At 54.7% G+C, this 26,969-nt stretch overlaps 1 protein-coding gene across 6 annotated transcripts; it reads left to right on the forward strand.

The window, feature by feature from the left end:
* The first annotated feature begins 1,209 nt into the window (after positions 1 to 1,209).
* On the forward strand, positions 1,210 to 26,574 carry LOC132663876 (histo-blood group ABO system transferase 2-like). Of its 6 annotated transcripts, none has more exons than XM_078436254.2 (9): positions 1,211 to 1,533; positions 7,798 to 7,870; positions 10,790 to 10,840; positions 11,423 to 11,473; positions 11,719 to 11,775; positions 12,190 to 12,237; positions 13,088 to 13,123; positions 15,369 to 15,497; positions 24,473 to 26,574. In XM_078436254.2, exons 1-9 carry the CDS (start codon positions 1,494 to 1,496, stop codon positions 25,158 to 25,160), a joined length of 1,173 nt encoding a protein of 390 aa, XP_078292380.1. In that variant the 5' UTR covers positions 1,211 to 1,493; the 3' UTR covers positions 25,161 to 26,574. The 6 variants fall into 6 exon arrangements, with proteins under 6 accessions (XP_078292385.1, XP_078292380.1, XP_078292381.1 ...); XM_078436255.2 differs by having other exon boundaries at positions 11,426 to 11,473; XM_078436258.2 differs by lacking the exon at positions 1,211 to 1,533 and adding an exon at positions 1,624 to 1,955.
* Positions 26,575 to 26,969: the final 395 nt, after the last annotated feature.

The following is a 26,969-nucleotide window of genomic DNA, read 5'->3' on the forward strand; positions in this document are numbered from 1 at the left end:
CAGGGCTCGAACCCACAAACTGAGATCGAGAGTCAGACGCTTAACTGAGCCACCCAGGCGCCCCAAAACAAATCATTTAAAAATGCACAGTTCAGGGCGCCTGGGTGGCTCAGTCGGCTAAGCGTCTGGCTTCGGCTCAGGTCAGGACCTCAGGGTTCGTGAGTTCAAGTCCCGCGTCAGGTGAACAGGAGCCCCGCCTGGAGGGAGCCCTGCTTCTTCCTGTCGCCCTCTCTCTGCCCTCAGTCACTGCCCACCCCCCGTCGAAAACAAAAGTGTGTGATCCAGGGGCATCTAGTCCATTCGCACCGGTCAGGATGCCGTGCCTTTTCACGGCTGCGTGATGCTCCGTTGTGCGGCCGGCCCACGCTCTGCTTGTCGATGGGCCGCCGGTGGGCTGTTGTGAAGCCGCTGCCGTGAACGCGTGTGGACGTGGACGCGGCACGGTGTCTGTTTCCGGCCCCTTTGCGTGTGTACCTGAGGCGTGGGACTGCCGGGGTCCGCGGTGGCTCCGCGCTACATTTTGGAGGAGCCGCCAGGCCGTTTTCCACGACAGCTTCACCGTTTTCCGTTCCCGCCTGCGGAGTGGGGGGCCCCAGTTCCCCCCGTCCTTAGCAACACGTGTTGTTGTCTCGATTTTTGACTCTGGCCGTTCCAGTGGGTGTGGCTCCGACTCGCGTCTCCTTGAGGGCCAGTGGCGTGGAGAACCTTTGCGCCCGCCGGCCGTTTGCGTGTCGTCCTTGGAGAGGGGTGTAGCCGAGCCCCTCGTCCGTCTTGAAGTCCGGTGTCTTTTGTCGAGTTGTAAGAGTCCTCCATACGTTCCGGCTATTAGACCCTTATCAGATGCGATTTGTAAGTGTTTTAAAATATTATTTTATGTGTTGTGAAGAGCGAGACAATTTTCTTTGCGTGGTTTAAGCTCCTGTTTAGGCCACTGGCCCATTTTGAGTTAAGTTTTGTGTGCAGAGCGCGGTGGGTGTGACAGCTGACGTCTCGTTCAGCTTCTGCTGCTGCGTGACCCTGACAAGGGGCCCCCGTGGGCCCAGCTCTGCAACCCTGCCCTCGGCCGGATGCAGGCCGGGGCATGCCTTGGGGACGATTCGAGGCAAGGGCCTCCCTTCCGACCGGGTGGCTGGCGCCGAGCTGTGGGGCCCGGGCGGTGGGGAGTGGTGGCGCGGTGTCTCCACCCTGCCCTGCCTGCTTCCTTCGTCCCTCCCCCTGGGCCGGGTGGGAGCCCGCACGGAGAGCGGGAGCGGGAGGACGGGGCCACGGAGACGGCGGTGCTCTGCCTGTTCCCCGCTCTGCAGCGTGCTGCGTTCAATCCCTGAGTGGTGTCCCTGGTGTCGCTGCACGCCGGTGACACCCTCTCGGAGGCTTTCACCGAAGCCCATCTTTATCCCAGCGTGTCTGAAACCTCTGCAGCCTTTCCTCTGGAGAAAACAGTAAGGCCCAGAAAGTGTCCGAGCCCCCGGGGCTGCGTGGAACTCGGGCCGGCGATGCGCCAGGAGCAGGGCAGCTCCCCACGATGGGACACGGGTGAGGAGAGGCCGAGAGCTCGAGAGCTCGGGGAGGGCCGGGGGAGTGGGAGCTAGAGACGTGAGCAGGGGCCAGATCTCCCAGGGCTTGGAGGCCGTAATGCAGGCGGGCTTGGCCCCGAGATCAAGGGAAACTGCCAGCTGGGCCCCTCTGCGGTGGTGAGGTTGGGAGAATTGGCCACGGGCACCTGGCTGAAAAGTCTGGTTTTTGTCATGGGACTGACCGAAGCTGGCCACCCCTGCCAGGTTCCTCCCACCCAGAAGGGACAGGTGGGGTTGGGCCCAGGCAGGAGCCGGACTTTGTTACCCGGGTTGGTCTGGCTCTGAGCCTGAGTTCTGAGCTGTGCTTGCAGTGCTGCCAGGGCGCCCTCCACCTCCTACCCACCTGGCCTTGGGTCCTCAGAGGAGCCATGGACCCCAGAGGTGAGTGGAGAGGAACAAGGGCTCCGGGATGGGGCAGTGGTTACCCACATGGGGCCCTGCCCATCTCTGCTGGGCTTCCGGCCACCTGGAGCCAGAGGTCGGGTCGGGCTGAGGGCCGGCGGCGGGGAGGGGGGGCGGCTGGGTGCCGTGGGGGCAGGGAGGGTCTGGGAGCTGCATTTGCTTATGTGTGCGGGCGTGGGGGTAGTCTTGGGCAGGGATGATGCTGGCGCCCAGGAAAGTGCAGCAGAATGTGGCCAGAGCACTTAGTGTGGAGGGCAGACTTGGGGGAGATATCTTGATTTGCCATGAAAAGCTCCCTGCCCAGCCCTCCTGTCCCTGTGCCCTCTCCTGGGCTCTCTCCTTTCTCTACTAGTCCAGGCCCCAGAGGCTGGAGCAGGCGGTCGATGAGGGAATTTCCTCCTGCCGTGAAGCCTGTAGGAGACTCTCAGGAGCTCAGAGCTCAGACATAGCCAGTGCTTGGGGTAGGGGAGCCGGCTCACCTGCTGGGGGACCAGGACAAAGGAGACAGAGAAAAGGAGGGACAGAGGAAATAGGCTGAGGGGAGGGCCACCTCCTGTGGGTGCAGGCTGGGTCCCTGATATCACTAATGCTGCCTGTAGCTGGCCCAAGGTCATACTACGAGGCTGGGGTTTAAGGACAGGAAAGGAGAGAAGGGAGAGGGGAGGGGCCTGGAGAGCCAGGAGGAAGGCCCCTTCCTGGCCCAGCCCCCACCCCAAGCCCGGCCAGGGTGCTGGGGTCTGCTGCATATTTGCCCACAGGGTGGTCTCTGCATGTCTGGCCGAGAGAAGGAAGCTTCTGTCTGGCCCTCGGCCCTCTCTTCCCGCCATCTCTGCAGCTGCCGGGAAACAATTCAACACAGCAACTCAGGTTCTTGCTTGTTAGCAGGACTGCAGCCCCTGGCCCAGCCCCCTTGGCTGAGTGTAGGTGGAGAAACCCTAGCCCCGTGGGCAGGCAGAGCTCTGGGCATTGGGAGCCGTCGGACACCCCCCCCCCCGCCTCCCCCCCGACACGGGGGCTTTGACGCAAACCACACAGCAGGCCCGCCAGCTCAGAGCTCCCGCCGGGGCCACCCTGTGCCCTGCTGCCTGTCCTCGGTGACCAGGATGGAGAGGACGTGATCCTGGTTTGTGCACATTTCCTAATGCCCGGGACCTGGCATTGTTTATTCACCTTCTCATCTGTGGCCCTTTGCAAGAGCCTGGCACACAGTGTGGCCTCAGTGAAAGTTCCAGAACGGCAGTCCAAAGCATGTGCCCAAAGCTGGGACGTGAAAATGGGCTGTGTGGGTCCAGATCTCCTAGGTACCCTCCACAGCTGGGGTCGAACCGCAGGCCCTGCGGTCTCCCCTTCTCTGACCAGAGGATAAAGGTAGGTGACCCGGAGGCCTCTAGGAAGGCCCCCGGGTCTCTGCTCAGCCATCTCCCCTGAGAGCAGGAGGAAGAGGCCCTGGAGAGACGCTGGGAAGGTCCAGGGAGATCAGGACACAGCCCTAGATTCCTCCCTCCATTCCGTCCTGCCTCCTGGGACGGGGCCTGGCTGGGGTGGGGGGATGCGGGGGGGGGGCGCCCTGGGGGCACCTGGGAGGAGACAGAGTGGGAAGGGGCTTCTTCAGCCCCTTAGGGAGACAGGGCTCAGCCTGGGCAGGAGGGCACATGTTTTTCCAGAAGAGGAAGGCAGAGACAACAGTGTGGTCGTCAACCTTCTTTTGTTGATAAGAGGCAGCCAGACTGGGAGCAGGGCTCCCTCAAGAAACCCCGTCCCCAGCTAGCTGGGAGGGGTGCCCTGGGCGTCCACTCTTGACTTGTGCCCTGGTTCTAAAGTGTGTCTGCTCTCCATGCCCAGGGCAGAGACCCCGTGTGGGTGGTGGCTGGTGGGAAGGACAGCTCCTGGGGCCAGCGGAATCCCATGGCCGCGGAGGCACGAGCTGAGTGGTATTCCACGGTGTGGACAGACCGCACTTCCCTTATTCCTTCATTCGTTGTTGGACACGAGTTACTCCCACTTTCCGGGACCACTGCTGCCATGAGCATGTGCAGACCCAGCAGTGGGATTGCCGGACCACGCGGCAGTTCTGTGTACATTTTGAGGAACTGCCGAGCTTTCTGCCCCAGCAGCCGCACCCAGGACCACACTCTGAAGGTGTGACTGACACGTGTGCTGGTGCGTCGAGTTGGGGTGGGAAGACGCCTCTGATCTGTCCGTGCGCTCCGGTGCCTGGCCGTGACGTGGGAAGTGTGCCCCGCGGGGGGCCTGGGTGACGGGGACCCAGGGTCCTGTTTGGCTGTGAAAGGGCTGGTGTGCCTTCAGTGGGGAGGGTCCACGAGTGCTTAGGTCCCCAGGTCCAGGGGCCGACAGAAGGTAAAGGCTGGAGAATGACCGGAGGGGATGGCAGGGTAGATGTCATAGTTCGTGCTCCCATGGTGCACGGTGGGGGCAGAAGAAAGGCTGGGACCACGCCTGGAGCCTCCAGTGTCTGTGGCCCCCCCTCCCCCCAGGAGGAGGTACAGAGGTGGCTGGGCGGGTGTCACCAGCAGACAGACCAGAGGGAGCAGAGTTCAGCCACGCTGCTGGGGCAAGTGGACTGAGGGCGGAGGAGAGGGTGCGGGGTTAGGGCTGCAGGGGTCCCGGTGGGTGGCTGGGGTGAAGGCTGGTTGGGGAGGGGGAGGAGAGAAGGGGAGGAGGGACGGAGGGTACGGAGACAGGATGATTCAATCTCTCCAGGGCAGGGGAGCACTGGGAGGGCCCCAGGAAGGGAGTGTCCAGGGAGAACATGCATGACGCACGCACACCATATGTTCCCCGTGCTGTGCAGGATCCCTCTCACCCAAGCCCTGCTCTGATTGGGGCGGGGTCTCCCAGCTCCCCTGGGTCAGCCCAGCCACTGCCCCGTGGCGCACCTGATGGGGCACATCTGGCCTCTTCAGTTCAATCTTTCTTGCGCGGCGGTCACCGTAGCGAGGTCGAATGCCTGCGGCCTGAGTTGTCACCCAAGACCCTTTGCCCTTGGTGGGCAGGGCGCCTGGCTGGCTCGGTTGGTGGAGCTCTCAGGTCATGATCTCATGTTCGTTCGTGGATTGACCCCCACTCCGGGCTCTGTGCTGACATCACAGAGCTTGCTTGGGGTTCTCTCTCCCTCCCTCCATCCTTCTCTCTCTCTCTCTCTCTCTCTCTCTCTCCCCCCCTCCCTCCCCCCCCTCCTTCCCCCTCTCTCTCTCTCTCAAAATAAATAAACATTAAAACAAACCAAAGAAAAAACAGTTCATGGGCGCCTGGCTGGCTTGGTCCAGTCCGTGGAGCGTGCGACTCTTGATCTGGGGGTTGTAAATTTGAGTCCCACATTGGGTTTAGAGATTAAAGATAAAAAATTAAAAAAAAAAAACCCATTCAGTAGTTGTTCTTATTTATTAGATCCTAGGAGCTATTATCAAAGGGCTTGGGGGTTTATGAGTTCCAAACTTTAAAAAAAAAATGTTTCTTTGATTGCGTTTATGGTTGTCTTTTCAACTGTGCGTGAAAATTTTATTTTCACCGGGTCATATTTATTTGTCTTCATTTAGGGCTATTAAGAAGAAATCTGTGGCCAGACTTAGAAAGGGCCTGACCCTCTCCAAGACTGAAAATGCAGCATCTCTGTCTTATTCTGGTTTATTTATGGGTTTATCTAATTTTATTATTTGGAGCGGGCAGTAGCCTTGCATGGCTCAAAGCTAAAAACGATCCCTCGACGTGATGGAGAAGTGTGACTGGTGCCTGACCTTTGCCGGCCCCTCTGCCAGCCTCCTGCTCCCTGTATGTAACCGTTTTTAGTCATTCCCCGCGCAGCCTTTTAGGTTTTTTAGGGAAGCGTGAACAACATACAAAAGGTAGAGTATTGTCTTCGCTGTTCCGTACCTTGCTTTAAACCTGTGCTAAGCGTGCCCCTACTCTCTCTCAGAGCTGCACAGCATGCCCTTTGTTGGTCACGCAGAAGTGGACTTCAGTCCCTAGCCATGGACACTGGAGTCCTTTCCAGGCTCCTGCTGTTACAGACAAAGCCTTCGTGAATAACAGTCATTTTACGCGTGGGCAGGTGTCTCTGTGGTAGAGATCCCCGGAAGTGGGTTTGCCCGATCACATGCTGAGTGAGTCTGACTCTGGGTAAACACTGCCAGATGTCCCTTCCCATGGACTCCCTCCCCTTCCCACCCCCTACAGTGGTGTTTCTGAACCTCACCCCTCCCCAGTTATAGCAGTATAAGGAGGGAAATAAAATTGAATTTAAATTGCCTCCAAAGAGAGGGGGCACCTGGCTGGCTGGGTCAGCAGAGCACGTGACTCTTGATCGCGGGGTCTTGAGTTCAAGCCCCACATGTGGCATAGGACCTACTTTAAAAACAAAAAAATGTCCCTAAAGAGAAAAATACTAAGGAGTAAGATTTTGGCGGGTAAAGTTAAGCTTTGGAAGGCCACAAATAATTAATGTCTAAGGTGGTGGGGTTTTTTGTCTTTTTTTTTTTTTTTTGCATCCCCAAGAACCAATTTTCACCTTCTCAGGTGATGTCCCTACCTGCCTGCTCCCCACACCCCCTGCCTTGAGAGCAGCCGGCAGACGCGGTGTGTTATCGCCCTCTGGTGGTGGGAAATGGTATCTCACTGTGCCTTGCTTTTTTTTTTTTTTTTTTTTTTTTTAAACCAGTTCCAGGATAATTGACCTATAACTACACATATTTAAACTGTGCCTTTAGGGGCACCTGGGTGGCTCAGTCGGTTAAGCATCGACTTCAGCTCAGGTCATGATCTCACAGCTTGTGAGTTCCAGCCCCCACGTCAGGCTCTGGGCTGACAGCTCAGAGCCTGGAGCCCACTTGGGATTCTGTCTCCCTCTCTGTCTGCCCTCCCCTACTCGTGCTCCCCCCTCTTAGAATAAATAAATAAACATTAAAAAAAACAAAACAAACAACTTTGCCTAATCCGAGGCCAAAAAAGCTACTCTTTATTTTTGCACACACCTCTGGGATTGCACATTTGGATACATGTGGCTTTTCACATTTTCACACCCAGAGGAAACGGACGTATCCCTCTTAGACCCAGTGAAACTCTTTGGTAACAGTGTCTGGGCTGCACCCAGGTGTACATGTGCATGTTTTGTTTGTTTGGTGGTTTTCTCAGTCCAGCACTTGGGACCCCCCAACACATTTGTGATCAATGAGGTTCTCGCCGCTGGGACATCGGGCTTGGGCGTCGTAAAACCCAGCGGTGGGTGGCTTGGGGGAGGAGGCTCTTTATCAGTGGTGGGTCCTGCTGTACCCACCACCTTCAGCTAAGATTTAACTGATGCACGCGGTATGGCTTCCTTCCAACGTGCCCCTTTCCCGGGGTGCCACACCCCTGTATGGGCTCTCCCACCATGATGTATTATTGTATGTAGCTGTGCTGCGAGGTGCCCGTGGGGTGCGGGGTCCCCTCGGTGAGAGGGTTGGTGCACCGTCGTCTGTCACAGCCCTCCTGGGCCCTGTCCTTCACGCTCTGCCTGTGGGGTAATGGCTGCGGTGCGCCCCAGCCTCTGAAGTGTGAAGAGTGGACCCGCGCCCCCGGGGGCTTGTCAACAAGGAGGGGCACCAGGGCGGGTGCCCAGGGGCTGCAGGGCAAGGCTCAGTGGGTCATGCCTCCAGGAGAGGTGTAACCCTCCTTCCCTGAGGGCACACAAGAGGGAGAGGGCTTTCAGCTGGAGCCCACAGAAGCCCCTCCCTGCCCAGTGCCCAGTGCCCAGTGCCCAGTGTGGGCCCCAACAAGGTGATTCGGGTGAACTGGCCCCGGAATAACCCAGGCTTCCTCTCCGCAGGCTTCTGGGGAAGGAGTGCCAGCTCCTGGCTGTGCGGGATCCTGCTCTTGGCTGCGTGTCTGGGCTTCTACAGGTGAGAGTCTGGGGACGTCCCTGGGGTCCCTGTGGTGGGCTGGGGTTTAGTATAGCTCATTTGACTTTAATTCATGAAACCGGTCAGGGTTTTGGCCCACAGCCGTGGTCCCGGAGAAGGTGTTACACACGGTCGCTGTCATTTTGCAGATAAGGAAACCGAGGGAACGCGGTGGTGTTTTCTGCGTCAGGTGACCACTTGGCAGGGACGCAGACTCCCAGCCAGCGCTCGGCTCTGCTCCCTGATGAGTTGTCGGCATTTATAGGTTCCCTGGGGAGAGGTGGGGGGCAGAGGGCTTCCGAAGGCAGTGTTTTACAGCCTGTTAGAAACACCGGTTACGTAGAGCTCACACCGTGCTTTAAATGCATTTACTGAAAACAGATAACCCCCCCCTTTTTTTTTTTTTTTTTACTGCCTTTCATTTGTTTAAAACAAACAGTAAAGTTTATGTTTCCAAACCGACTTAGTAAAATTGCCTTCCCTTAAAAAAAAAGAATCTAGTGGATCCTTTTCAGTGCACTGGTGAAACTGCCTGTAGCCTCAACTTTGAGGTGGAAACTGAATGTTCACATGTGCAGTCGAGACCACAGGAAGGCATTTTCACGTAGCGGTTAACCTTGAGAGCTGTGCGCGTTTTCACTGATGACTTCCGTAAATAATCTGTTAGGAGTTCACACTTACTGGATGTGTGTCCTGTGCTGGGCACCGAGCAAAATGCTTGATGGACATTCTCGTACATTCTCTCAACAACCTGTCAGATCTGCATTATTGTCCCCGTTTCACACCCGAGGAAGGTGAGGCTCCAGAGGTTAAGGTGAGACGCGGGTTATAAGGTAGGAAGTGGCAAGGCCAGGACGCAAACCCTTCCAAACCCACTTCCCGGGCCCCTGAGGGCGAGTCGACCTGGGGCCAGCATCTCATCTCAGGGCTGCGGGTCCAGCCAGCGCGTGCTCTGGAAAACGGCGCCCTCACTCTGTCGGACACGTCAACACATTCCCCTGGAGAGGCGTTTACTGAGCCTGGTGTTGGTGTGTGTGCGTGTGTGCGCCAGGATGTCACTGTCAATGGGACAGCTCCTTGTCTTGAGCAGTGTCCGATCTGGTAGGGGGAATACACAGGTGATAGGCTGCCATGAGAGTGGGGACAGGCTTTCCCGGATCTCCCAGGACGAAGACACCCCTTGATCTGCCAGAGGTAGACACTGGCCAGGGCTTTGAAGGGCCAGTCTGGTGTCAGCGACAATGGAAAGCGACCGATGGAACAGTGCTGGTGGGGGCAGTTGTACTCGTCCAGGTGGCCCCTCCCCACCGCGTGGGGGTTGTAGACCAGCACAGGGACCTCCTGAATTGCTGTGCTGTCCTCCCGGGGCCTGGTGTCCACTTCAGAGCTTGCCTGTGTCCTGCTGCGGGTCAGGGGGCTGAGCTGGCTCCACAGCCTGTCCGGCAGGTGATCAAGGCCCCACCTGAACTTTATACGGCAGCAGAACTCCGTCCTCTGCGAGCGGCCTGTCCCGATGTCTGATTCTCAGAATGTGCCCTCGAACTGCACGAGAATATTCTTCCTTGTAGCGTAAGGACCCCAGGGAGCGCTGAGAGCGTGTGGCCCCTTCGGTGTCATGCCTTCAGCTTTTTGGAGACACCTGTCCCCGTGCCCTGCCGCTCCCCGCTGGGTCCCAGTTCTGAAGCCCCTCACCCCGCTCGGACTCACTGAAGTTCACGACGTGTGTTACAGCAAGGTTCCCAGGGTGGCAGCCCAAGGGGTCTGGGGTCTGGGGTCTGGGGTCTGGCCTCTTTTCTCCATCGAGATGCCATGGTTCTTTTGGGTTATTCATCCAGCGCCTCCTTCCTCTGCATTATCCCGTGTTTAGATCTTGTTTTTTCTTCTTTTCTCCCTCATTTCGACACACCTTGGATTCCTTTTTAATTTTTTTAGACTGGTAAATGTTTAGTACCCAAAAGATTCACCTGATTATTACATTAAGCTTCCTTCTAAAATATTTATTTATTTTGAGAGAGAGAGGAGGGGCAGCAAAGGAGAGAGAGAATCTCAAGCAGGCTCCACACTGTCAGCACAGAGCCCACCGTGGGGCTCGAACTCGTGAATCGTGAGATCATGACCTGAGTAGAAATCAAGAGTCGGTGCTTAAGCGACTGAGCCACCCAGGCGCCCCCGGCTCCCTTCTGTGTTTTAACAGGCCCCCTAGGTGATTTGGATGCAGGCTGACATCGGTCTCTCTCTCTCTCTCTCACAAAACAAAACAAAACAAAACAAAAAAGAAAATAGAAGAGGGGGGGCGCCTGGGTGGCTCAGTGGATTGAGTGTCTGACTCTTCGTTTTAGCTCAGGTCATGAGCCGGGCGGGGGTTGTGGGATCAGGCTCCACACTGAGCGTGGATCCTGCTTGGGATTCTCTCTCTCTGTGTCTCTCTCTGTCTCTCCCCCCCCCCCCCGACTCATGCACTCTCTCTATCTCTAAAGAAAAATAAAAGAGAGAGAGAGAGAAATAAGCAGAAAGGAACACAGAAAGGAGGCATGACTCCAGACTTGAGAGTGTCCGCAGGTCACCTGGGGCGCTTGTTAGAAAGAGAGCTTTCTACATACACACGCCTCCGAAGTGCTCAGCACTGTGCAGGGGCCTGGAATTGCATCTAGAAACGACTCCTCAGGTGAACGGGATGCCGCGGTCCTCGGCCCTGCTGTTGGTTACTGTGGTGATGGGATTGCGTCACAATGGTCCAGATGACCAGCAGGAGTGGGGATGGGGCCAGAAGGGCTCTGGTCGGGCCCCACGTCCATTTTCTCAGGAGCCAGAGGCCAAAAGGGTGAGAATGTGTGTGTTAAAGTCTCAGCCTCGAACCCCCATCCTGTCGGTCCTCCCGCCCGGCGAAGACTCAGTTTCACACTCTTGTTTGTCCCCCAGCAATGTCTTCAGGCTGATTCCCGGATGGAGGCAGATAGAAGAGTCTCGAAGGTAATGGCGGCGTCTTTGGATTCAGGGCGGTTCCTTCTGGAAAGATCTAGAGCAGAAATAGAAATATACATATGTACTGAATTGGAGGTACTTCTAACCGGAGACCCTCGGTTCCCAGTGTGACTCCCGAGTCCCTCCCTCCACCGTGTTTTCTCAAACCTTGACAAAGGACAAGGCAGAGAAAGTTCTAGCTTGCGCTGGAGAGAACACGTTTACAGAGTTCACGCACTGCCCAGCGGGCTGTGCGGCAAGGCCGGGATTCTGGGAGGGATAGCGCCTGGCATGGGTTCCGGGGTCCCTTCAGCCGCTTCGACGGGGCCGAGCGGGGGTGGGGGCCCTCTGACCCCGTCAGGGCCCAGACAGGTCGAGGCTCAGTGTCCTCTCAGAGCCCATTCCTTCCAGAGCTGGCCTCTCTGGCGACCTGTGAACAGATAAGGTGACAGCTCCCAACCGGGACGCGTCACGAGCCCCCAGGGCGTGGCCCGACCCCAGTTCTCTCTCCGTCCAGCTTGGGGGGCCCACACATGCTGGTCGGATGGCCAGGTGGATGGTGGGCTCAGCTGGTGTCACTTTTCTCTCCAGCAGCACGGAGGGCCGTCCCCTGCAGGGCCAACAGGAGAGCCTGCCATCGAGGTAGTGACTTCCGCTCCTTCCTCCTCCCTCACAAACACTGGCCTTCGTCGGCCCCACTGAACTCCATCCAGGAGCCTGTCTCCCCTCCCCGCACCCCCAGGCCTGGCGGGGGTCCCCAGGGGTCGGTGGGGAGGGGGGATGCACACCTAATCCTGGCCTGGGGCGCCCCCCTCTCGAGGGCACGGCTCTTTGTTGGCAATCGCTACTTTTCACGAAGTGAGTCGATGGAACCTTTCCTCCCTCAGCCAGGATGGCCTCCGTGTGGTCCCGCAGGGGATGCTGCTGGAGACAAAGCAGTGCAGGTGAGGGGCGGGGGGCGGGGCTCCCGGGGCTGACAGGGTGAGGGGGGCCTTGCCAGAGCTCTCCTGGGGATTCCAGGACCCACAGGGGCAGCCACGGCTCCTGCCTCCTGGTCTCTGCTCCTCCTTCCCAGGTGTGTGTGTGTGTTGGGGGGGGCAGTTTCTCCCGAGGCCGCGGTCACGCCCTGCGGGTGAAGCCGTGCACCATGCTCCCAGACACGGTCAGCGTGTCCAGGGTTTCTCGGCCCTGCTTCAGACCCCTGCTCCGCTCCCCCGGCCCAGGCTCGGCATCACACGGGCACTTTCTCCTCAGGGGCCGTGACGTGGCCGGCCCTGGAGGAGACCTGCCCGCCGGCACGGGAGCGCTTCCCCCAGGACCCGACCCTGGGCTGAGTGCTCTCTGTTTCCCTCCCTCAGTGAAAGGGACTGCCCTCCGGACACCTGCAGAGTCCCTGAAGTCCCCAGGTATGGGGACCACCTCTTCGGGTGTTTCTGTGCCTCTTTCCGAGCAAGTCAACATGTGCCTCCCCATCCCCTTCCTCACCCCCACCCAGTCCAAGGCCTGATTCCCGGGGGAGAGGAGGGTGATGGGGGAGAGGAGGGTGATGGGGGCACAGGAGAACAGGAGGAGACGTTAGATGATGGGAGTCACGGGGGGTTTCCACTTGACCTCCGGCCGTGGGGCTGCTCAGTGTCATGCCCGTGGCACGCCCGGCCCCGGCTTCTCAGCCCTCAGCTCAGCTAACACCTGAGGATGATGTGGCCCGGGGAGGGCATGGAGGTGGGCGCGGCATGGGGGCTGGATGGGGTGGGGGTGGGCCTTCGTAGTTGTGAGGTAGACCCACGTTAGGACTTACAACACAGGGAGAGAGAGAGAGAGAGGGAGGGAGAGAGAGGGAGGAGATGTGGGGAGTCTAGAGCCTTGGCAGTTACCAGAGACCTTGAGGGGTGACCCCCTTTCCTCTGCTTGGCTTTTAGCCTCATCGGTTTATCACTGGGAAGCATGTGGCGTCCCCAGGGCTGGGTGGGCACGCTTGACCGCTGTCTGTCTAGTGAGTGGACAGGTGACTAGTGGACAAGAGGAAGGAAGGAGGGAAGGAGGGGGAGCAGGAGAGAGGAAAGAAGGAAGGAGGAAGGAAGGAAGGCAGGAGGGCAGGAGGGCGGGCGGGCAGGCTGGCAGTCCTGTGGTGCTCCTGGCACAGCTGGCCATCTAGACGGGGAGGACGGCACCTTGCGGCTGTGGGCGTAGACTGCCTGGCTCCGAGATGCTTCTGGATGCGACCGTCCTCCTCCCTGACGCGTGTCTTCTCTGCAGGATGGTTTACCCCAAGGCCCAGCTCCTGCAGCCTGCGTAAGTTAGCACATCCCTGCCGTGGCCACCGGCCCGCCTCGAGTTCTCCTCGCCCTCACTGCCACCTGTCCTAGCCTTTTCTTTTCCTTCTCTTGCCGTGAGAGGGGGCTGGGCTGATTGCCAATGGGTCTGGTCCCGGGCGAGGGTGCCAGGGAAGGCGCCTCCAACTCCCGGGCCTGGGGAGCATGGGTGTCCACAGAAGGCACGGAACCCTCTCTCATCTCTTCCTGGGGACGCAGGACAGGTCCGGGCTGGGTTCCCCCGGTGCAGGCGCCCGGCCTCCTCAGCCCTCACCGCCTGGCTGTTCTGCCCCAGATGGCGCTGGCAGCCGGTCCCTTGACCTCAGACAGGAAGGTCGCCCTGAGGCCACGCTGGTCAGCCCTCGCTTTACAAGCAGGGAAACTGAGGCCCAGAGAAGTGAAGGTACTTGCCTGAGGCTGTGCGACCGGCGAGGGCGCGGTCGGGTTCCGAGCCCAGGCCGGGCCACCTCCCTGCCGGGAGAGCTGCGAGTGCTCACTGTCTTTTCTGACACCAGTACCCACGCCTCCTTGAGTCCTTAGAGCCACCCGGAGGCCGTGACAACCTGACACATGACCTCCCTGGAATGAGAGGGCTGTCCCTGGGGAGGACACACACACACACACACACACACACACACACACACACACACCAGGTCCGAAGCACTCCATTTAAAATATCTCAAAAATACGAAGTCTCTCATTTTAAAAACCGATCACGCATTGAAAGGATGGTGTTTTGGACGTTGCGGGTTAAACAACATACACCAGATTAATTGTAACTTTACCTGGTCACTTTTTTTTTTGTTCATTTCTGAGACAGAGCATGAGTGGGGGAGGGGCAGAGGGAGACACAGGATCAGAAGCAGGATCCAGGCTCTGAGCCATCAGCACAGAGCCTGACGCGGGGCTCGAACTCACAAACCATGAGATCGTGACCTGAGCTGAAGTTGGACGCTCAACCGACTGAGCCACCCAGGCGCCCCTCACCTGGTCACTTTTACCTTTGTGTGCTTACTAGAACAATTTTAAATTACAAATCTCTGTTGGACACAGCCCATGTGGAGGGACGGGCTGGCGTGAGCCTGTTCTCGTGGGTCCTGGAGCCGTGTCCCGAGAAGCCACGAGTGAACGGGCACTCGTGAGACAGGATGGGAGGAGAGGAGAGAGGCGTCCGTGCGGGCTAGGGTGGAGAAGGGACAGAGAACGTTCTGTGGGGCGACACTGGGGGGAGGGGAAGCCCTCGAGATGGGAGGGGGCTGGAGGCCTAGCTTTGTCCCTGAAGAAAACTCGTGTTACCCCCTACTCCCAGCAAACAGGTAGGTTTCCCACAGGGAACGATGTCGCCGCTCCCCCCCGTCAGCAGCCCCCATGGCGGGGGCTCACTCCCACAGCCGCCCCCCGCCCCCCACGTGCCAGCCGCAAGTTCTAGGTTGTCACCTGTGCTTTTGACGGACCGGCTGTAGCTCAGGGCTCCCACCGGCCCCTCCTCGGGCTCCATGACTTTCTAGAGTGGCTCCAGAACCCAAGAAGACAGTCTACTCTAGAGTCTCGGCGTATCACCAAGGGCGCGGGAGCAGCCAGGGGCACAGGTCCCCAGGGGGCGACGTGGGGAGGCCAGGGAGCCTCCGTGCCCTCTCGGACCCCGTCGTCAGGATCTGGTGGAGGCTCCCTCACACACGCACCTGCCGGGAGGATGGGGGCTGGGGCTGCAGTGTCACGCTTCCGACCACGGCGTGGTCTTTCCGGTGGCCAGTCCCCATCCCGAGCCATCCAGGAGCCCGCCCCGGGTCACCTCATTAAAACAGAAGGTGTCCCTATCACCCAGGAAGTTCCAAGGGGTTTAGGAGCCCCGTGTCAGGATCTGGGGTCAAAGACTGAATATATGTTTCTTATGGCCAAGTCCCTATTGCTGGGAAAGGGCTTGGCTATTGCTCTCACTGAGATGCAGCTCCTTCTCGGAAATGGGGTTGGGGGCCTCCCAGAAGGAGTGTCCTGTGGGACCCAGTACTCGGCAGTGCTCAGGAGACACTCCACGCGGGGCAGTGAGGGAATGGCAGGGTCAGGGCTCAGGGGCGGAGCTTGTGAGGCAGAGAGCACTGGAATGGGAGTCTGGAATCCCGGCTGCGTCTAACTGCGCTGCTCGCGGACTGTGGACCTTTGGTCCTTCCTTCCCTGGCCCACCTTTCCATGCCCTGCTCTAACGCACTGTGACCTGTTCCCTCTAGGAGGGCAGATGTGCTGGTCATGACCCCCTGGTTTGCTCCTGTCATCTGGGACGGGGTCTTTGACTCTGCCATTCTGGACGCACAATTCGAAAACACCACCGTTGGACTGACCGTTTTTGCCATCAGAAAGTAAGTGAGATCTGGGACGCCTGGGTGGCTCAGCCGGTTAAGTGTCTGACTCTTTGGCTCAGGTCATGATCTCACAGCACCTGGGTCTGAGCTCCGAGCTGGGCTCTGCCCTGATAGTGTGGAGCCTGCTTGGGATTCTCTCTCTCCCTCTCTCTCTGGCCCTCCCCTGCTCTCTCTCTCTCAAAATAAATAAACTTAAAGAAAAAAATAGGTAGGTAAGATCTTGGCAGCCATGCGGAGAAGGACACGTGCCCAGGCTAAACCAGGAAGCCAAGCCCCAGATAGGGGGCTCTCCTCACCAGGTGTCTCTCTTTGCCAGGATGGGGTGCTCACAGGGGGAGGGGGAGGCGTGGGTGGCTTTGTGGGCAGGTGAACCTGGTGGGATTTGCACGGGCCACCAGGCACACCCCTGCTCAAAATAGCAGCCCCACACCTGAGAGTCGTCTGCTCCAGAAGTGACCGTATCAACCATTCAGAGGCCTGGCAGCCACTGCTGACCACTTAGCGGGACCAACCCTGTGACCCAAGCCCGGGAGCAGGTGCTCGGCCGCCCCGATGCGTTCCCCTGGGAGGCCGACTGAGGCTTGGCGCCCCAGTTAGCCGGAGCAGGCTTACTATGCGGTGGAGTCGGACCCGAAGCCTCCAAGCTGCATTTACGGCTTTGGGGTTAGCTTGTTTGCTTTGGAAACCGGCTCGTGTTTCACATCCGGCACCTTCGCCGGCACGTGTCGGGCGCCTTTGCACGTCGGCACACGCGGACCTTCCTCATTCTTTCAAACGGCTGCCCACTCTTACTCCAGAGCCACTGCATTTCCCGCTTGAGCTGACCGTTCCAGAGAGCTGCCTCAGGCAGCACCCTTGAAGACAACCTTGCATCGCGAAACTTTTCACTTGCGCGGCCGAGTTGCGAAAACGTCACAGTGAACGTGTGTCTGCCCACCACCCGGACTCCGCCACTAACGTTCTTGTTTTTCCCCTTCTCACTTTGCCTGCTTTTATTGGGATATAATCAATATGTAACATCGTCTCGATGTAAAGTGTACAACATAATCGTCTGATGTGTGTATGTGTCGTGAAACGATCACCCCAGGAGGACCTACTCTCGGCAACTTTCAAATATGCGATACGGTATGTCAGCTGCAGTGGCCATGCTGTGCGCTCCGTTCCCACAGCTGATTTATCTTATGTCTGGAAATCCGTACCTTTCGACCACCTTCACCGCTTTCCCCAGTCCTGCACCTCTTGCCCCTGGTAACCACTTATTGTCTGTTTCTATGGATTCGGGGTTTTTTGTTTTTGTTTTTGTTATTTAAAGACTCCACATATAAGTGGGATCATACAGTACTTATCTGTCTCTCTCTGACTTATTTCACTTACATAATGGCTTCGAGTGTCAACCGTGTTGTTGCAAATAGCAGGATTCCTTCCTTCTTTTCTTTCTTTCTTTCTTTCTTTCTTTCTTTCTTTCTTTCTTTCTTTCTTTTTCTTCCTTGCTGAGTAATATATATATCTCTCACACTTTCTTTATCCAGCCATCTGTTGGTGGACACTTGGGTTGTTTCTCTGTCTAGGCTGTTGTAAATACTGCTGCAGTGAACGTGGGAGGGCAGGTATCTCTTCAAGATACTGATTTAGGGGCACCTGGGTGGCTCAGTCCATTGAGCATCAATCACCTAAAATGATTGGTGAGTGTCCCAGGGTCATGGGATGGAGCCCCTCATTAGGCTCTGAGCTGAGTGTGAGTGTGGAGCCTGCTTGGGGTTCTCTCTCTCTCTCTCTCTCTCTCTCTCTCTCTTTCTCTCTCTTCCTCTCCCTCTTAAAAAAAAACCTTAAAAAAAGGATATTGGGGTGCCTGTGTGGCTCAGTCAGTTGAGTGTTTGACTTTGGCTCAGGTCATGATCTCACAGTTCTGAGTTCGAGCCCCACATTGGGCTTGCTGCTGTGGGTCTGTCAGTGCAGAGCCCCCTTCGGATCCTCTGTCCCCCGTTCTCTCTTCCCCTCCCCAGCTTGTGCTCTTTTTCTCAAAAACGAAATAAAACATTTTTTAAAAAATTAAAAAAGATACTGATTTAATTTCCTATCTTTACCCCCATCTCTATCATCTATCTCTTTCTACATCTCCAGAAGTGGGATTGCTGGATTGTAGGGTAGTTCTGTTTTTTTTTTTTTTAATTTTTTTTAACGTTTATTTATTTTTGAGACAGAGAGAGACAGAGCATGAACGGGAGGAGCAGAGAGAGAGGGAGACACAGAATCTGAAACAGGCTCCAGGCTCTGAGCTGTCGGCACAGAGCCCGACACGGGGCTCGAACTCACGGACTGTGAGATCATGACCTGAGCCGAAGTCGGACGCTTGACCAACCGAGCCACCCAGGCGCCCCTGGGTAATTCTGTTTTTAACTTTGCAGGGGCCTCCCTACCATCTTCCTACAGTGCACAAATGTGCCCTTTTCTCCGCATGCTCTCGGGCACTTGTGTCTCTTGTCTTCCTGAGATGAGCCTTCTAACGGGTGTGAAGGGATGCCTCATTATGGTTTTGATTTGTGTTTCTCTGACGATGAGTAATGTGGAGCACCTTTTCATGTACCCGTTGGCCATTTGAATATTTTCTTTTGTATGATTTCAGTCTTAAGTTTGCTCAGATTTGTTTTGTGGCCTAACATATGGTCTATCCTAGAAAATGTTCCATGTGCCCTTGAGAAGAACATATGTTCTGCCACTATTAGATGGAATGTTCTATGTTGTCTGTTAGGTCCATTTGGTCTATAGTCTTGTTCAAATATGCTGCTCCCTTACCGATTCTCTGTCTAGGTGACCTATCCATTTTTGAGAGTGGCTTATTAAAGTCAGCCATCAATATTGTATTGCTGTTTATCCCTCCTTTTAGTTATGTTAGTATTTGCTTTATGTGTTTAACTGCTCTGATGTTGTTGGGTGCATAAATGTTTACAATTGTTATATCTTCTTAATGGATTGACCCCTTTATCATTATAGAATAACCTTCTTTGTCTTCTTTGATCATTTTTAGCTTAAAGCCTACTTTGTGTGATATAAATATATCTTCCCGTCTTTCTTTCAGTCAGTGTTTGCTTGAAATATCTTTTTCTATTCCTTCATTCTTGGTCTGGTCTCTAAAGCTAGAGTAGGTCTCTTTTAGGCAGACTATTGTTGGATCTTTGAAAAACTTTTTTTTAATCCATGTAGCCATTCGACATCTTTTGAGTGGAGAATCCTTTTACCTTTTACAAAAGGTGATTCTTGAGAGGTCTCAAGTAATTCTTGAGAGGTCAGGACTTCCTGTTGCCATTTTGTTCATTGTTTTCTGACTGTTCCGTGGACTCTCTGTTGCTTGCTTCCTCTCTTGCTGCCTTCTTTTGTGGCTGGATGACTTTTCACCGGTAGCTTTGACTCCTTTACTATTCCTGGTAGTGTATCCACTACAGATTTTCCCTCTGCGGGTAGTAAGGCTTACATAAAATATTTTCTGTTTATAACAACCTCTTTTACGCTGATAACAACTTAATTTCAATAGCTTCTATAAACAATACTTTTACTTCTCTCTCTCTGTCTCACATTTTAGGTGATTGGTGCTACAATTCACATATTTTTAAATATTGTTTACATAAACAGATTACTGTATTCATGGTTGGATTTTTTATGTTTGTTTTTTTAACTCTTAGAGTTGTAAGTGATTTATGTACCGCCATTACAACATCTGACCTTGACTGTATGTTTACCATGACCAGTGGATTTTATCAATATATTAATGTTTTTATCATATTAGTCAGCATCTTCTTCCTTCTGCTGGAAGAGCGTGATGCCCTGTAGTATTTCTTGTAAGGTGGCTCTACTGGTGACGAACCCCCTTAGCTTTTGTTTGGGAACGCTTTCTCTCTCCTTCATTTCTGGAAATCAGCCTTGCTGGGTGTCATATTCTTTCAACATTTTGACTATATCATCCCTCTGTCTCGTGGCCTGCACAGTTTCAAGCGTCACATGCTCTTCCCATTGAGCCACCCAGGCACCCTCCTTATCTTTGACTTTTGACAACTTAATTATAACGCATCTCTCCGTAGCCCTTTTCAGATTCAACCTATTTGGGGTCCTTTGAGCCTCATGAATCCAGATGTCCGGGTCTCTCATTTGGGAAGTTTTCAGCCATTATTGTTGTAAATGTATTTCCTGCCCATTTCTCTTTCTCTCCTCCCTCTGGGATTCCCATCATGCATATATTATTTGTTTTTATGGTTTCCCATAAGTCCATAAGCTTCACAATTAACATTTTATTGTACTTGTGTGATCAGTAATCTACTCGTCTGGTCGTCCTTCTGTCCATCTATCCATTCATAGTTGCTTTTGCCACGTGTGAAGGTAAATCTGGGACATCAGCACATTCGCCCTAAATACTTCTCTGTGCATGTCATTAACTGGAGCTTGAGATGTGTTTATGGTTTTTCTTCTTCCCAGGCAAAATGTACATACACGAATTCCCTGGGTTTTGGCGAATACATATCGTCGTGTAACCAAAATTCTTTCTACGTATACAGTGTTCCCATCACCCCCAGAACGTTCCGTCGTGCCCCTTTCCGGCCAACCCCTCCCCCTACAGCCTCTCCTGCGGCGTTGCTTGTCCTGATTCTTTTCTACTCTAAGATTATGTTTGCCTCCTGGAGCCCTAAAGCACATCCTGCTTTGTGCTGCCTTTTCTTTTTTTTTTTTTTTTAATTTTTTTTTTTCAACATTTTTTATTTATTTTTGGGACAGAGAGAGACAGAGCATGAACGGGGGAGGGGCAGAGAGAGAGGGAGACACAGAATCGGAAACAGGCTCCGGGCTCCGAGCCATCAGCCCAGAGCCTGACGCGGGGCTCGAACTCACAGACCGCGAGATCGTGACCTGGCTGAAGTCGGACGCTTAACCGACTGCGCCACCCAGGCGCCCCTGTGCTGCCTTTTCTGAGAATCGTGATTTTGTTATCCATTCTGATACCCTATGTCTTTTAGTTGGCGCATTTAATCCATTTACATTCAGTGTTATTATAGAAAGATATGGGTTTACAGTCATTGTGATGTCTGTATGTTTTATGCTTGTAGTGATGTCTCTGGTACTTTGTCTCACAGGATCCCCCTTAGGATCTCTTGTAGGGCTGGTTTCGTGGTGACAAATTCCTTCAGTTTTTGTTTGTTTGGGAAGACCTTTATCTCTCCTTCTATTCTAAATGACAGACTTGCTGGATAAAGGATTCTCGGCTGCATATTTTTTCTGTTTAGCACACTGTAGATATCGTGCCAAGCCTTTCTGGCCTGCCAAGTTTCAAAGGAGAGATCAGTCACGAGTCTTATAGGTCTCCCTTTATATGTGAGGGCACGTTTATCCCTTGCTGCTTTCAGAATTTTCTCTTTATCCTTGTATTTTGCCAGTTTCACTATGATATGTCGTGCAGAAGATCGATTCAAGTTACGTCTGAAGGGAGTTCTCTGTGCCTCTTGGATTTCAATGCCTTTTTCCTTCCCCAGTTCAGGGAAGTTCTCAGCTATAATTTGTTCAAGTACCCCTTCAGCACCCTTCCCTCTCTCTTCCTCCTCTGGGATACCAATTATGCGTATATTATTTTTTTTTAGTGTATCACTTAGTTCTCTAATTTTCCCCTCATACTCCTGGATTTTTTTATCTCTCTTTCTTTCAGCTTCCTCTTTCTCCATAACTTTATCTTCTAGTTCACCTATTCTCTCCTCTGCCTCTTCAAGCCGAGCCATCGTGGATTCCATTTTGTTTTGCAATTCGTTTAAAGCGTTTTTCAACTCCTCGTGACTGTTCCTTAGTCCCTCGATCTTTGTGGCAAGAGATTCTCTGCTGTCCTGTATACTGTTTTCAAGCCCAGCGATTAATTTTATGACTATTATTCTAAATTCACTTTCTGTTATATCATTTAAATCCTTTTTGATCAGTTCATTAGCTGTTGTTATTTCCTGGAGATTCTTCTGAGGGGAATTCTTCCGTTTGGTCATTTTGGAGAGTCCCTGGCGTGGTGAGGACCTGCAGTGCACTTCCCCTGTGCTGTGGTGTATAACTGGAGTTAGTGGGCGGGGCCGCAGTCCGACCCGATGTCTGCCCCCAGCCCACTGCTGGGGCCACAGTCAGACTGGTGTGTGCCTTCTCTTCCCCTCTCCTAGGGGCGGGATTCACTGTGGGGTGGCGTGGCCCGTCTGGGCTACTTGCACACTGCCAGGCTTGTGTTGCTGGGGATCTGGTGTATTAGCTGGGGTGGGTAGGCAAGGTGCACGGGGGCTGGAGGGGCAGGCTTAGCTCGCTTCTCCTTAGGTGATCCACTTCAGGAGGAGCCCTGTGGCAGCGGGAGGGAGTCAGATCCGCTGCCGGAGGTTTGGCTCCGCAGAAGCACCGAGTTGGGTGTTTGCGCGGAGCGAGCAAGTTCCCTGGCAGGAACCGGTTCCCTTTGGGATTTTGGCTGGGGGATGGGCGGGGGAGATGGCGCTGGCGCCTTTGTTCCCCGCCAAGCTGAGCTCTGCCGTCCGGGGGCTCAGCAGCTCTCCCTCCCTTTGTCCTCCAGCCTTCCCGCTTTCCGAGCAGAGCTGTTCACTTATGACCTCCCAGAAGCTAAGTCGCGCTTGCTGTCGGAACACAGTCCGTCCGGCCCCTCCGCTTTTGCCAGCCAGACTCGGGGGCTCCGCTTGGCCGGCGAGCCGCCCCTCCGCCCCGGCTCCCTCCCGCCGGTCCGTGGAGCGCGCACCGCCTCGCCGCCCTTCCTACCCTCTTCCGTGGGCCTCTCGTCTGCGCTTGACTCCGGAGACTCCCTTCTGCTAATCCTCTGGCGGTTTTCTGGGTTCTTTAGGCAGGTGTAGGTGGAATCTAAGTGATCGGCAGGACGCGCTGTGCCTACGCCGCCATCTTCCGGAACCCGAGAATCGTGATTTTGAGATTTAGCCGTGATTTTGCGTGAACCGGTAGCCCTTTCTCGCTGCTTAGCGTTCCGTGGGATGGGCGCACCACAGTTGCCTACTGCACTTTCCATCTTGACGGGCTCCTGTTTCCAGGGCTTGGACACTATAAGTAACTATGAATTATGTTGGACAGACCTTTTGCGGACACGCAATCTACCTTTTCTCCATTGAGCATCTAGGAGTAGAACCGCTCAGTCTCAGGCGAGAGACGGCTTTCCTTTTGTAAAGAACCACTCCGCACGTTTTTCCGGTTTCACGCCCCCACTCACAATACACGGAAGCTCCGGCTGCTCTACCTGCCTCACCAGCATCTGATGGCGTGAGTCGCCCGCGAACTTTTATACCTGGGTCCGTATACTCACATACGAGTAGATCTGCGGCATAGGGTCCGGACAGTGGAATCGGAGGAAGAATATACACATTTAAAGTTTGAGTGTATTTTCTCCTATGCCCTCCGAAAGGGTTATACAAATGGTTACTTGACCCAGGGGTACATGAGAGTGCCTGCCTTCCCGCACTCTCAGCCACACCGACGTATTCACTTACTCATCTGTTAAAAAAGACCTTTACTGAGCAGTTATGACGTGTGCACAATAGGGGTAAGGTAGTTTCCCAAGCAGACAAAGGCCTACTTTCACGGAGCTACGTTCTAGACGGAAAGAACACGTAAAGATGGAAAAGACGGGAGAAGAAGTAAAACACAAATACAAAGTATGTCAAGGTGGTGATAGGGGCTCTAAAAGAATACCTAAGGCTGGGTAAGGGGTGGAGAGGGATGTATCTTCATATTTATTTGTGTATCTATTTGCTCTTTCTTATTGGGTTATAATTTCCACGTTGTAAAATGTACGCCCGTTCAAGGGCATAGCCTGCAGCATCCCCCCCATCTCCCCACCGCCTCATGCATCTGCGTTGATGCTAGCAGGGAGACCTATGAGGCATATGCAGTTCTGGGCATTGGTCAAGGAATGAAAGCTATTATAGGGGGCGAGCACTGCAGGGAACAGGGCCCCAGCCCCAGGGAACAGGCAGTATGAGGGCCCAGAGGAGCATGCCTGGCCTGTGTCGGGAACATCAAGTAGCCAGCCTGCCCGGACAAAAAGGTGGACAAGAGGAGAAGGAGACCACATCAGAGGCGGGTCTTGTAGGGTCTGGAGGACCACTGTAGTGTCCTGAATTCGTTTTTAGTTCTTCTTAAGGACAAGGAACCATTTGAGGGTCGTGGGTTGGAGAAATCCATCGTCTGGACATTATCTATCATTTGAACTTTTGCCAGCCTTGTGGACTAAGAAAATACCTGTGGTTGAGACTATCTGCTCAATACCCAAGCAGTCTGAAGGCCTCCTTTTACTATCCAGTTGAGATACATGGTCTTTAGCTAGTCTAGTAGATTGGCTATGGTTTTATTTTTATCTTTCAATTAAAACAATTTTTAATATCTTAAAATTTAAAATATTAGACACAGAATCGGAAGACACAGAATCGGAAGCAGGCTCCAGGCTCTGACCTGTCAGCACAGAGCCCGGCGCGGGGCTCGAACTCACGAGCTGAGATCATGACCTGAGCTGAAGTCCGACGCTCAACCGACTGAGCCACTCAGGCGCCCCATATCTTTTGATTTTTAATCATGGTAAAACGCACAGAACATTGAGCATCCTAACTATTTGTGAGCGTGCGTTTCGGTGGTGTTAAGTGCTCACATTGTGGGGCAGCCATCCCCACCACCCGTCTTCAGATGCAAACCTGAAATTCTGTGCCCACTGAACACTAGCTCCCCGTTCCCCCCTCCCCCAGCCTCTGGCAACCACCCTTCTGCTGTCTGTTCCTATGAACTGGCCTCTTCTGGGCACCTCCGTCAAGTAGATTGTCTTTTGCAATCGGCTTATTTCACTTAGCATGATGTCCTCAAGGGATGGCCATGGTATTATAAGCTGGTTTTGCCTAAGTCTGTTTTTCTGCTGCTGTTTGATTGTGTTTAACACCCACCGTCTCTCCTGGGGTGCTTGTTGGTCTTAGATACGTGGTCTTCCTGGAGCTGTTCCTGCAGACGGCGGAGAAGCACTTCATGGTGGGACACAAGGTCACCTACTACGTGTTCACCGACCGGCCGGGGGATGTGCCCCGCGTGCCCCTCGGGGAAGGGAGGCAGGTGGTGGTCCTGGAGGTCCGGAACTACTCGCGCTGGCAGGACGTGTCCATGCACCGCATGGAGATGATCAGCAACTTCTCCCGGCAGCGCTTCCTCCACGAGGTGGACTATCTGGTGTGCGTGGACGTGGACATGAGGTTCCGCGACCACGTGGGCGTGGAGATCCTGTCCCCGCTCTTCGGCACCCTGCACCCCGGCTTCTACGGGGCGGCCCGCGCGGCCTTCACCTACGAGCGCCGGCCGCAGTCCCAGGCGCACATCCCCAGGGACGAGGGCGACTTTTACTACGCGGGAGGCTTTTTCGGGGGGTCGGTGGCCGAGGTTCTGCGGCTCACGTCGGCCTGTCACCGGGCCATGGTGGTCGACCGGGCCCACGGCATCGAGGCGGTGTGGCACGACGAGAGCCACCTGAACAGGTACCTGCTCTACCACAAGCCCACCAAGGTGCTGTCCCCCGAGTACCTGTGGGACGAACATATGCTGCAGAAGCCACCTTTCCTCCGGAAGCTGCGCTTCGTGGCGGTGCCCAAGAATCACGCAGAAATCCGGAACTGATGGGCGGGGCGGGGGGGGCGGTGCTCCAGGAGGTCTCCCTGCAAGGCTACGGCCGGCCTTAGCGGGTCTTCCGCTGGGAAAGGGATCGGCCACGGCTCTGGTGGCGAATGAGTCCCCGTGCCTCAGTTTCCTCTTCTGGAGAGACTCCCACTACCCACCAAGCACACACGGCTCTGGTTTTTCATCTCTCCCTAATCCTGCCTCGTATTTAAAGTCGGCTCACCCTTCGTGGTGCCGGTAAGGGCCCCTTCCCCGGCAAGGTTTCTTGGTCTCTTCCTCCTGCGGTTGAGGCCCGCTGCTCCCCGCCCCGCCTTTCTAGCGCTGTGTCCTTCCGGCTCCATCTGCCCTTCCGCCCCTATTTCCAACTGGCCTTGCCCATTACGGTGTGAGCTCCTGGGCCGAGAGGCTGAGATCTCTCCGCCTTTGTCCGGGTCACCTCCTACCACAGGGCCTTGTGCCCGGAGACTCCCAAAACAGGTTCACATTTGAGTTTAAGTGACCCGTAAAAACCCAGGACACCGTGTGCTGAGACGGTGGGCGAGGCCCAGCCAGGGAGCACTTTTCCGGGTTTGGTCTGGGTCGGTTGGTGCCTTGCGGCTTTGGGTTGTTGGGCTTTTTCTTCTAGGGTTTCTGGCAGTCTGTCACATGCTTTTGCTCTTACTGCTTTTCTCTGACGCACGTTAAAAACGCCTTCTTCCGGTTTTTATGTTGCCACTTCAACTCTTTCAGCGTAGGCAAATTTAAGAGATCGCCCCCTGCTTTGAAATCATGAAGATAGTCTGTTTTGTTATCTTCCAAACACTTAATGTTTTTGCCTCACACTTGAGTCATTCATCTACCGAAAGTGACCTGTGTGTGCTTTTAACGGAAGGGCTCAATTTAATGTGGCTTTCCGTGGATAACCATCACCCGAGCACCGCCTAGTGAACACGTGTTTGAAAACCTACCGGAAAGTTCTTCTCCCCGACATGCACTGTCGTCGGCCTCATGCTGGCAGCTGTCCTTCTGTGCCGGGTCCTTTAGGGTCTCTCTATTCTGTTGCATTTGATGCGGTTTGGGCGTGGTGGGGGTCTGGAGCCGACAGCCGAGAAAGAATTCTTGTGTCTTTGGTGCTTAAAGGTGATTTCATCAAAGCGCAGGGACGGGGCCCGTGGGCGGGAGGAGCTGCCCTAGGGTTGTGAGGAGTGACTGGTTACACACTACAGAGTTGGGGGAGGTCAAGGCAAAAGGAAGCCTCCAGAAGGAGTTTCACATGGTAAAGAGGACTCCTAGGATAACTGAGGCCTGGCTGTTGTCACCCTGAGGTGGTTTTTCCTCTAGTAAGTCAGTAACATGAAGACAGTAGGGAGTTCCTGGAGGAATGTTCTACTCTGCTTGCCTCAGGAGGCTGCAGGTTATAAAGAAATTTAGTGTTTTTTGCATTTCCGTCTTGTCTTTGTTCCCCACATCCCTACGGAGGAGAGGGTGGGTGATGTTGGGGCTCCAGGAAACTGAGTCAGTGGGTTTCTGGAGGTTAAGCTATTGAGAAGATTGCCCTTTGGGGGGCTGCCTGGGTGGCTCGGTCGGTCAAGCTTCTGACTTCAGCTCAGGTTGTGATCTCACAGTTAGTGAGTTCGAGCCCCGCGTTGGGTTCCGCACTGACAGTGCGGAGCCTGCTTGGGATTCTCTCCCCTTCTCTCTGCCCCTCCCACACATGCTCTCTCTCTCTCTCCCTCAAAATAAATAAACATTGAAAAGAAAAGATTGCCCTTGTACTTTATTCAGACACGTACGAACTGATGATGACTGTGATGTCTATCGGCCAGCCTT

Source organism: Panthera onca, chromosome D4, assembly GCF_046562875.1.
Source record: "Panthera onca isolate mPanOnc1 chromosome D4, mPanOnc1 haplotype 2, whole genome shotgun sequence".
Taxonomy (NCBI): Eukaryota; Metazoa; Chordata; class Mammalia; order Carnivora; family Felidae; genus Panthera; species Panthera onca.